Below are 12,033 nucleotides of genomic sequence, written 5' to 3' on the forward strand. Positions count from 1 at the left end.
TGTGACACAACCTCATAGTATTTGCAGAGGAAACGAAAGTTTGGGAAGGTAAAATCAGAAAGCTTAAAAAAAGAAAATTAAACCCTAGGAAGTAGAATGAATCTGAAAACAGATCTAGTAAGCTGTCTTATATCCCTCGGTATGAATTCGTAGATGGATCGTCATAGAGGAATTGATGATCAGATTCGTCATATGATATTTCCAATCTCAAGTGGGCTTAATAAGTCGAACAAGAACTTCATTAACTTGGCCAGTTATTTGGCTTAAAGTAGTACATGCATGGGGATTACATATTATTATTAAATAATTATAAAAATTTCCCATGCAACACGTGAATTTTCGTCCAACTACATATGAAATTACTCAAATCTTTAACACAAACTTCCATTCTTGCTCGTCATCCCTTCGAAATTACACGTATCCCACCTCAGCTTCGACTTATCATCTCGCTCAGTTACCTCATTTCTTTCATCCTCATTTAGTCGTCTTTTTCTTTCTTTTCTTTTTTTTAAGTCTTCACCCACCTGTAGCTTCCCAATGGACACAATTCTGCGTGGACCATGGTTGACTACATTAGATAAAGGTAAAAATTATGAAGCAATTTTGGAGATTTCCTCTCCCCTTAGTTTCCTGTGTCAAAGGAAACGAGAGACTAGTCTACCGGGAAAAAAAGAAAAGAAAAAACGAGAGACTGTTTATATTGAAGTGATTAAATGGCGGAATTCTTTACATCCCAACACAACATTTTATCATCATTCAACCTTACTCCCGAGACAATATGAGGAGAGATGTTTGGGTCTTCCTCTTCCTCAGCTTCCTCTCTTTCTTCATCTCACGCCATTCAATAATAATAGCTGTTGCTGTTGCTGTTCGCACAAGCAATACATCATCCCCTTATTTGTCCCAACGCCCGAACCATGCCAGTGAGTGCGACGCCCTGCTCCAGTTCAGTCAATCATTTACCATCTCAAGTGATGCCTCTGCAAGTTACTGTGACAATCTCCCTTCGGCCAACACTTCATATCCGAAGACAGCCTCATGGAAGAACGGCACCAATTGCTGCTCCTGGGATGGGGTCACATGCCACACGTCAACAGATTACGTGATCGGCCTCGACCTCAGTTGCAGTTGGCTTCAGGGAACCCTCCATTCCAACAACACTCTCTTCTCGCTCCGGAATCTTCAGCGGCTGAATCTCGCTGGTAACGATTTCTCTGGCTCACAAATTTCATCGAGGTTTGGTATAATTACAGGATTGGCACATCTCAATCTCTCTCATTCTTCCTTCTCGGGGACCATTCCTGTGGAGATGATATCTCATCACCTTTCCAGTCTAATTTCACTCGATCTGGCTGGTAACTACGACCTAACAATAGAAGAGGATCGTAGTTTCAGGAGGTTTGTTAGTAATCTCACTCAGCTGAGAGAACTTGCTCTAGATAGTGTAGACATGTCTAGTGTTTCTCTTACCTCCTTCACCAATCTCTCTTCCACTCTGAGTTCTTTGAGTCTTGGTGTCTGCTTTCTGCAAGGGACATTCCCAATTAACATCTTCCATCTCCCAAACCTCCGCATTCTCTCTCTTTCTGATAATTCCGATCTCACGGGCACTCTCCCCCAAACAAATTGGAGCAGCCCACTCATCCGCTTGAGAATATCATATACAAAGTTCCACGGACCAATTCCTGATTCAGTGGGGAACCTCACATCCATGGAATATTTGGAACTCCTAGACAGCGAATTTACTGGGTTGATACCACCAACACTTGGAAACCTTGGCCGCCTCTCTTCCTTGTCCCTCAGTGGTTTTAACCTCAGTCGTATTGTCGTAGACTTTGAAATGTTTGCAAAGCTAAAGAATCTTGAGCACCTTTCGCTTTCGAGGAACCTTATTGTAATGATTCCGAACAGTGGGAACTGCTCCTTCCCGCTGCTCAAAGAGTTGACCCTCCTTGGCGTCAACTTGACCAGTACATTCCCATATTTCTTGAGATCTTCACCTGAGCTGGAAGTGTTGGACATTTCCGGAAACATGATTAGTGGTCCAATTCCTGAATGGTTTGGGAGAGTTCGAAGTAACACGCTGATACGCTTGGATTTGTCCTCTAATAATTTCACCGGAGAGATCCCATCTTCAATCTGCCAACTGAGTTCAATGACATATATGTTTCTCTCAAATAACAGACTCAACGGCGCCATCCCAGGATGCTTGGGAAATTTAAGTAATATCTCTAGTTTGGATTTGAGCCACAATCTGTTACAAGGTCCATTGCCGCGATCTTTAGCAAACTGTACAAGCTTGTGGAGTTTTAGTGTCGGTTACAATGGAATACATGACACTTTCCCACACTGGTTGTTGAATGCTACCCAAAGCAGCTTGTATTATGCAGATTTGCAGTCGAACGAGTTTCATGGGGTCATTAATGAAATTTCCCTCCCTCCTCAGCTTGTATACTTAATCCTCTCCAACAACCACTTTTCTGGACAGTTGCGAATAAGCTTTTTCCAAAATTCATTGGTTGGCTTCATTGACATAGCCAATAATGATTTTGACGGCCCACTTCCGATTCCACCACCCAGCCTTTGGTACTTTTCCATTGCAAACAATAAGTTTAGTGGAGAAATTTCTCATCATCTCTGCGACGCCACTCTGCTAGACATGGTCAACCTCTCCAATAATAGCTTGAACGGCTCCATTCCTCACTGTTTCATAAATTTAAATGCATCAGCGTTGGACCTCCGAACAAATAAGCTTGTTGGTCATATACCAGATATATTTGCTCCTGAAAACAAATTGAGGACAATTCGGCTGAGTCAAAATCGATTTGGAGGTGCACTACCGCAATCTTTGGCGAATTGCAAGAATTTGGAAGTTTTGGATGTCAGCGAAAATGAGTTGGAGGGCCGCTTCCCTTATTGGTTGGACACTCTCCCAAATATACAAGTATTTGTTCTAAGATCCAACAAGTTTCATGGTCCATTGGACAGTTCCAAAAGAACTAATCTTTCCTTCCCACATCTGCGCATTTTCGACATATCCAACAATAGCTTTCATGGTCCATTGCCGGTTAGATACTTCGCCAATCTAAAAGCCATGAAGGATGCAGCGATAAACAGGTCCCAATACACGTGGATGAACTACAGTCAGAAAAGTTTAACCTATCAAGATTCCGTTACGGTGGTCATGAAAGGATTTGCCATTGAGTTGGTGAGAATTCTATCAGTGTTTACGGCCATCGACTTGTCAAGGAACTTCTTCGGAGGAGATATCCCAGAATTAATAGGAGATCTGAAGGCACTCAAGGGACTCAACCTTTCTCACAACAATTTGACCGGCATAATCCCTTCTTCTGTGGGGAACCTGACGAATCTTGAGTGGCTGGACCTCTCCTCGAACAAGCTCAACGGGGAGATCCCTAGAGGATTGGCGGATCTTACGGTGCTCTCCTGGTTGAATCTCTCAGATAACCAGCTTGAGGGACTGATTCCTCAAAGCAGGCAATTTGACACATTCAACCACCCCTTTGACGGGAATCCTAGATTGTGTGGGTATCCCTTGCCAAAAGCATGTGGGACCAATGACCAACCACCGCCTTCGACTTCTCCAGGAGAACGAGAAGAGGAGGCTGGATCCGGACATTGGATTGAATGGAGGGCAGTGCCAATGGGCTACGGATGCGGGCTTGTACTTGGGATATCAGCATGGTTCATTATGTGGGAAACCCTGAGACCAAGATGGTTGGTGAGAATGATTGAGAGGTTAATATACAGAATGACAAAGAGGAAAATGAGAAACGTTGCTCCGAGAAATCGCCTGAGGTACTTATTTTTCATAACATGAGGGTACTTTGTATTAACATATATGGTTTAATGTGAGATTTTGCACTAACTTAGCTTTTCTCCATGCAAAATTGTGAAATGTCCAGGAGGAACCCCAGAGGCCAGTGAGAAGGGGGGACAAGGCAAATTATGGTACTTGGAGTCTTCCATATCAACAGAGTGAAATCGCAAAAGTTATTTTCCTGTAGCATTTTCTTTTTCTTTGGTTTGAAGTAGAAGGGCAACAATAATGTGTGTTCTTAGCCGTTGTCTTAGTCATGATATGTAATATCCCTTTTGTCAACAATATACTGAAAGTCTGATTCCAATCAAAGCCATTTAACAAACTGAAAATTACAGCCTCAATGTCCTACAAGTTCATAAGCTGTTCAGGGAGAGTATCTGCACTTCTGCATCCTTACAAACTCCTACCCTGCATCTGCTCCTGCATTCGTCTGCAGCGACATTTTTAAGACGAGAGATCGGACGACCACGATTCTCTCACATTCCGGAGAGAGTGGAAAGTTTACTCCATTAGCATGTTCTTTTTTTTTCCATAGTGAGATGAAACTTCTGAATGAGATCAATAAAATCTGGAGCATCTTTTTTGAGTTTCTAGACAGAATGGTACTTATGGGAATTTTGAGGAACCAAATCTATGGAAACTGAAAATTCTCATGTATCAACACAGACAAAGACTCATGCCTAATGTTGTTATTTATAGCCAAAACTGTGCTCCCTCAACACTGTAAAAGAATTGAAGCTAGAGATTGCAGCACTAATCAAACAGCTCAACAAATGGAAATCAAACATTACAAGTTTGGTGAGTCAGTCAAGACTCATAATTACGCACTCTTCTTATTCCAAAATTTCAAGCTGAGAATCGCTCTCTATGAACGAAATGACGCCACTTTACTGATCGATTTGTTCTTTTCATCGAACAAGGATTGGAGTCACATTGTCCTGCGGAAACAGACATCATGGATTCCTTCGGCAATTGCACAAACTCCTGCCCTGCCTCTGCTCCTGCATTTGCGTGCACCATCATTTAACTCGAAAAGTCACTCAACGAAGATTTCCTCACATTCCTAAGATATTTACAAGCTATGATTTTTTTTTTTTGCGCTTTGGAAATAAAAGATGAGGGAGGAAACGTAACACCCTCAAATGATTTCTTTTTTTTTTCTCTTTTTTTGCTGATAACAATAAGTCTCTCGTAAAGCACAATCCAAACCCTTCTTTCCTTTTCATTGCTTCAAGTAAATACTAAAGATAAAGTGGGAAAACTAGAAAAATTTTCATGACGGACATGAAAGGGGACCCCAAACATTTTTCAACTAGTAACAAACTTTCCAGATTAAAATTATTACAACTAAAGCAAAAAAAAAGAAAAAAAATAATCTCTTAGCCTACAAGTAGAATAAAAATGCAGAAAGTTTGTTCAATCTCAGTTTTGGAAAGGACACACAACAATATCCACCTCGGGATTGATACTATAATAAAGAGAGGCCCATTTTCTATATTTTGAATTCTTGAAATTATAGAAAATTGATGTTATGAAATGAATTACCCATTTGAAAAGGTAACCAATCAATTAAAAAAGAGAAATGCTAGCATGGGACACTAAATGGTGGGACACATACTTTTTACATCCTTTAAGTATTAAACTTACATTTTGTCCCCCAATTTTTTAATCTCGTTGCAATATCATCGGACACATTTCAAAACAATCAAATATGTTGGATTGATGATGTGTCACATTTAGACGCTAGCACCTGTCACATTTAGACGCTGGCACGTGTCACAATTACTACCTGACTCTTTAACCGCTCCTATCCGTACCACGACAAACCCAATCCAACTCTATTGAAATGAACGGTTTTTCAAGAAAATCGATTTAACACAAAGGCGGTTAATAATTAAATCGGTCTTATTCGTACACTCAGCTTAAAATTTTATTTATTCTTCTGAAACATTATCGTCAGCCATGGCTTCCATCGTTACTGGCAGAAGGAAAGACGGACTTAGGTTTTCATTGACGTATTACAATCGAATGAAATAATACATAATCAAGTGAATCAAACGAATTAGTTTGGTCATCTTATGATTAAAATTCGTGAATGGTTTATGTCCGGCCATGCTCCTACCTACTAACGACGGCCATTGGCAGTTGTCTTGTTGTGCAATTGGATGAAAATCGGAATTGGACGAACACAGCATGGCGGGGCACGAATTTATTAAACGGCAACAAAGATTGTGGAAAGGACACTCAGTTATAGCAATACAGGTCGACATAATTTAAATATGATGAACTCCTTCATCAATGGCGACTTCCAGTGAATGAATGGCTGCCTTTTTTTCAGTTGTCAGCAAAAAAAAAAGGAAAAAATATCTTCCCTATTTTAACTTCCTTAAAATATGGAACATTAGTTTTTATGGGGTCACTATCCCCAAAATTATGAAATTAAAAACGTAAAATAAATTTAGGAAGAAAAGGTAAAAAAAATCTAAAAAGCATGATTCCTATAACCGCCATTTTAGAATTACTCGATGTTATCTCTTTAGTTAAATTTGCCTAAGCAAATTATGGAATTGGCCAAGGCTAATATATAAATATATGAACTTATTAGTTTTTCATCAGGATCCTCTTCTCTGATGCTTTTGTTGCCCCCCCCCCAAAGAAATTTATAATCCGAATACTATTTATAGCACAAATGAGCTCTGACAGATATTACAATTAGTTTGAGCCAATAAAAATAAAAATATAAAAGATAGTTTTATTTCAAATATTTGTTTCTATCATGGTCGTTCATTCATTAACAACTTAGATTATAAAAAAGAATAAAATATGAAGGTTGCTCTTGGCAAGTCATTCAATCAACCAAAATCAGTATTGCTCGAAGTCTTTAACCAATTACTTGCTATTATCCCTTTAGTTATATTTACTTGAATTTTTGAATTGGTCTAGGCCAATACATAAATATACGAACCTATTAGTTTTTTTATCATGGTCCTCTTCATCGATGCTTCTATTTTTCCTCCTGAAGAAATTTATAATCCTAAGACTATTTATAGCACAAACGAGCTTTGGAAGGCATTACCATTAGCTTGAGCCAATATAAACAAACAAAATAAAAATTAGTTTTATTCCAAATATTTGTTTCCATCAAATGATTGTCATCATTGCTGCATTCATCAACAATTGAGACTATAGATAGGAATAGAATATGAAGGTCGGCCTTGGCAAGTCATTCAATCAACCAGAATAAGTCTTGCTCGAAGTCTTTAACAATTAGTCGCTATTATCTCTTTAGTTAGATTTGCTTAAGCGGATTAAAGAATTGGCCTAGGCTGATATATAAGTAGACGAACTTATTAGTTTTTTATTAGGGTCTCCTTTGCTGATGCTTTTGTTTCTCCTTCCAAGGAAATTTACATTCCTAAGACTATTTATAGCACAAATAAGCTCTGGTAGACATGAAAATTAGCTTGAATCAATAATATAAAACAGTTTTAAAAAGAAAACTTAATTCAATTAACAAACGTAATATCCTTAGAAAGTATCAACTCACCAGAAAAATGTTGCAAAATATCCCTTAATGTCAGGGAATAAAATAAGCAAATTATTGTTGCCAAAGATAAAAACTAATCAGAGACTGGGAATAAAAATCAAAAAATCAACATGGGCTGGCCTTCAGTGAACTCTCTGAGCATACTACAGGTAGCCTTGAGTTGTGGCGCGGTTTGATGAAGTAAAGCAAAAAATGTCGATAGGATTGGCCATCATCATCCAAATCAGTTTCCCATCGCAATGGCAAGACGTCCAACAGGGGGCTCTTTTCAAATTGAATATATCACGAAATTGATGAGAGAGTTGAAGTTTCAATTCCGATGAACAAAATTTTCAACTAAATACAAAGAAATGAGAACCCTGATTGTTTGTGTAACAATTTGATGATCGAAAAAGCAGAAACCTCTATATTATTTGTTAGATGATAATCGAACATGGTGATCGGAATTGAAAATGATAGAATGAAAGAGTGAAAAACCTGGAAAAAAAGATTAAGAAAACGATAAAATGAACTAATGAAAAACCAAACAAATCGAATTAATAAATAATACCAAACCGAAGTCGTAAAAAATCGGTCTACTGGTTCGATTTTAGGATGATTAATTAGGGTCGAGTTACGCCCATACCCGATTACATGTTGTCCCGCGTGTGGACATGTGTGAAGATTTGATTGGGCCAAGTGTTTGGATGAGTGAGGGACTAGAACAAACTATTGTGGGCAAAAATCACTAAATTAATAGTTGAAGGACTACAATTTAATGAGTAAAATATGTAAATTATAAATGGCCAAGATTTTGCATTGGAATATAGTCTCTCTGCTCTCTCTCCTCTCTCTCTCCCACGCTTACTCTATCTCTCTCTCTCCCCTTTCACCACACTTAAATCACTTCTGTTTATTTTTCCACTAATTTCTCAAGATTTTCGTAAAAATTGCCACATGGAACAGGGAATATAATTTATAGAACATCCCACTCTTAATTATTATTATTTTCTTTTTGGGTAAACAAGGGTTTTACATTTTTATTCTAAAGTTACTTATAATCCCGTGCATAACACGGGTCATACTCTAGTAACTGATAAAGGAAACTCCAAGTTAAGTCACGGGAGATGGCACACAGGTTTCCCAAACAGTTCCTTTTATTTTTTATTTTTTATTTTTTATTTTTTTGCAGTAAAAACAGGAGTCTCTACGTTCTAATCACATAAGCTTGATTTAGATAGCATTCTGTCCCTCATTCAAAATATCTTTTTTCCTTTCTCTTTTTTGGGATAAGTGACCCAACCGAAATATTAGCAGTGAATCAGCAAACAACAGCTCAAATAAACACATTATAAAACAAATTTTGAAGTGAACATAAGACGGATCATAATATCAGAAGAAAGTGAATATGTGGGCATCTTAAATTACTAAGAACTAGATGGAGACTCGATCCTAAACAGGTTCTTTTCTTTTCCAAGTAAGTGTACAATGCTATGTTCTTAAGGCATAAGCTTGATTCAGATGGCAGGTCTTTTTGCCCGACAATCAATTACGAGCATCATATGAACAGAAGGAAGACCAGCAGTCCAGAGACAAAATTGCGTCAATCTAAAATATTCAGCATGGATGAATTTTGTAGTGAATAAAAGAAGGATGATAATTTATTGACTTGTATAAAGTGAGTGTTCAACCATTAATATCAAAAGAAAGTGTCGCGGGCATCTAAAATTATTAAACAACTGAGGAGGAAGATAATTTTGTTCCTCTGATAATCCCGGGAACTTTTGATGAACTCCTTAGGAATGTATTTTCCTTCGTAAGATGCTAACACTGATCCAATATCCCGTGGTGGTCTTGTGGCAACAACTAACACAAAGCAACACAAGTCGTAAATGTGTGAACTGATGGTAAATTTTGATTTGTCTTTGATCAAGTTTTGGGAGAAGTGCAAAATCCTCACACTCGAGAAACGGGATAAGATCTAGAAGGGTTGTATCATCCACCTCAAGCTTCCATGGCTTAATCTGGACACAATTTTCCTGCTGAAGACATAACTCCAAAGTATGGCCACTGATATATATGAGCTTCCCAGGATTCCTGTCATGCCCAGAGTGATCCTGTAATGAAAAATTGAGTTCTCAAGGATCTATATGACTTTACCAAAGAATTATTAAATTTTTAAAAGCCAACAAAGTTGAGAAAGATCTGATATTATACCATCTCAGAACTTCAACCGTTTCCCATGAGGTGCTCAAAAACAAATATCCGATCAGCAAACAATCCAACAGAGGCCCACATAAGAAAAGATGTGTTAAACAAAAACTGCAAGTTTTACAGCTTTTAAGACTCCAGCTACTTATGTGGATCACACTATTAATAAGTGTAAGACAGACAGCATGAGGCAGCCACCGTAAAAGTTTTCCAAATTATATGATTGCCCCAATCATATCTTTGAGAACTAGGATGTTCATGCTGAAACTGCACGCTATAATTTCTTAATGAGAAACACAATGCAAACTTATTCAGAGACATTCTACTCAACATCCTTCTAAGAAATGATTGCACGAGTTTCAGCAGACAAAACATGCAGTGGAATGAGATGGATTGACCAGTATAACATACCCTATAATGTTTTCCATCCTGATATTTGGTCGCACTCCTGCTAAGCCTGCATCGTATACATTGCTCGCCATCAAGCCTTTCAACCACAGGATCAACGTACTGCAAGAGGCAAGACATATAAAATTGAAATCAGTGGATTGATACGGTTTTATAATATATAGCAAGCTGCTCCAAGAATGCATCAACTCCAGGTCGTTTGACTATTCACCAGTCTCTTTCACGCTGCGATATCAAAAGGAAATCATCAAGAAGAACCTACTCATTAACTATGAAACTACAATTAAGAAAATATTCGTCAAAATAAGGTTTTCAAAAGGGAAATTTAATCTGAGCTTGTAGCATTACAAGCAAAAGTAAACTAGCAAACCAGGCCAGCCACACTGTTGTTTCAGGATATTGTCCATATCGTATATAGGGACTTAAAAAAAATTTTGAACTGACAAGGAGACTGCTAATCTTCTTTCCTAAAGGCCGAAGTTCCTTTTGTCCTGAGATAGGAAGTAAGTCTGTAAAGTCTGAATTCTTACGGCTTACCTTCCAATCAGAGTAAACTAATGTCTCATTCAAATTTAGAACAAGCGTAAAAGCATGCTGCTCCATTGGATGCAAATCGGGAAGGAGCTTATTGGAGGTTGGCTCAGCAAAACCCTGATGGAAAAGAATAAGCCATAGCTGCGAAGATAACACCAAAGCTAATTGTAGATGGAAGCCGAAGTCAAAGCAGACGAGCAGAGGGCTTACTTGAACTTGTTCTTCAATTTGCCTCCTCGAATCAATGAACTAGAAAGAAGGGCATTTAGTGGGGGCTAATTGAAATAAGAGACCGTCAAGGGACCAATGTAGGGGATTTGAATGATTTATTGAGGCAATTAAAGCTTTCCCGAATTGCTCTGTAAAAAAATGGCAGAAGCGAAAAAAAAAAGAAAATTAGGAACGATGAATTTTGGCAGATTAAAACTACATTGAGTTTTTAAGGGAAAATTTGGAATTGGTTTGGCAGTTGATTCATTCCCACTCTGCCGAGAGAGAGAGAGAGAGAGAGAGGAGAGATGGCAGAGTGCCGTGAGGCTGTGGAGATGAGTGCAGGGGCTTAGCTCGTCAAATGGCGGCCTATCAGTTTGTCGTATTCAAGTATTTCGGTGAGCTTCCAACCTCATTCTTGATTCACTGTTATTGTTCTCGGTTGATTAGACTTCATTGGAGAGAGAGAAAGCTCTTGGAGGTAATTAATGGCAGCTTAACGGTATAGATGATCTCTTTTCGAATTTCATACATGAATAGACTCCCCTGATCACGAGGAATCCGTAGCTTTTTATGGATTTGGATTTAATTAAACGGCTTGAAGGTTATTGCGATTTGAAGTTTCTGAAAATCATGACGAACTGCCAAATTCGACCTGCCTTTTTTAACATATTTCTCCACGTTTTGAAGTCTGATTTGTTTCCAAAATATAGTTCACGTTGCCAGGTTTCGGTAGACACCTATATCGCAGAATTTGGAGTTTTATACGGACAGTACCAAACTCTCGAATTTGGGCTGCTGCGCAGTCCGGGTCTGTCAATGACAGCCTGTACCAGCAACTTCAGGAGGCTATCGTGACTCACCTGCATATCGACTTTTTGAGACCACAAAAGTTATGTTGGACTAGTCGTCGGGATAAGTAAGTAGTGACCCTCGTGGATTTTGGTATATGGAGCCGATTCGGATAATTGGTGTGGGGCCATTGTTCTCAGGTTTGGATATTTTGAGCTACGGAAATCGGATTTTGGATTCTCGGTTAGTAGATGGAGTTATTCTATTAAATTGAACTCAGTCAAGGTTATTGAATTGTTTCCTGGAACTGGTTGTGATGAAGTTATATCCCAAACTGTAGGTTCAGTTACAAATATGGATTTTGAGCACGAGCGAGTTATGAAAATGGGACAGTCCAAGTAAGTAACCCGGACTCACTTCTATCGTTTGCATAATATTAAAATGTTATTTTTGTGTATTTTATGAAAAATAGTGAACTATTATACTATTGAAATAAATGTGAGATCTT

General features: G+C 38.4%; 2 protein-coding genes across 11 annotated transcripts; one reads left to right on the forward strand and one right to left on the reverse strand.

Annotated features, from left to right (window-relative positions):
* The first annotated feature begins 639 nt into the window (after positions 1-639).
* LOC116215505 (receptor-like protein Cf-9 homolog) lies at positions 640-4,218 on the forward strand. The gene is made up of 2 exons (XM_031551237.1): positions 640-3,819; positions 3,927-4,218. The coding sequence occupies exons 1-2, from the start codon at positions 779-781 to the stop codon at positions 3,946-3,948; spliced, it is 3,063 nt and encodes a 1,020-aa protein (XP_031407097.1). The 5' UTR covers positions 640-778; the 3' UTR covers positions 3,949-4,218.
* A 4,783-nt stretch (positions 4,219-9,001) lies between these two features.
* Positions 9,002-11,134, reverse strand: LOC116215506 (mitochondrial import inner membrane translocase subunit TIM50-like). 10 transcript variants are annotated; one of them, XM_031551241.1, is made up of 6 exons: positions 10,734-11,123; positions 10,527-10,640; positions 10,201-10,214; positions 9,993-10,091; positions 9,331-9,467; positions 9,002-9,236 (listed from the first exon to the last, which is right to left on the reverse strand). In XM_031551241.1, exons 2-6 carry the CDS (start codon positions 10,590-10,592, stop codon positions 9,070-9,072), a joined length of 483 nt encoding a protein of 160 aa, XP_031407101.1. In that variant the 5' UTR covers positions 10,593-10,640; positions 10,734-11,123; the 3' UTR covers positions 9,002-9,069. The 10 variants fall into 10 exon arrangements, 6 of the variants coding, with proteins under 6 accessions (XP_031407101.1, XP_031407103.1, XP_031407099.1 ...); XM_031551243.1 differs by having other exon boundaries at positions 9,331-9,487; positions 10,734-11,116; XR_004158479.1 differs by lacking the exon at positions 10,201-10,214 and having other exon boundaries at positions 10,734-11,133.
* Positions 11,135-12,033: the final 899 nt, after the last annotated feature.

This window comes from Punica granatum, chromosome 7 (assembly GCF_007655135.1).
Source record: "Punica granatum isolate Tunisia-2019 chromosome 7, ASM765513v2, whole genome shotgun sequence".
NCBI lineage: Eukaryota > Viridiplantae > Streptophyta > Magnoliopsida > Myrtales > Lythraceae > Punica > Punica granatum.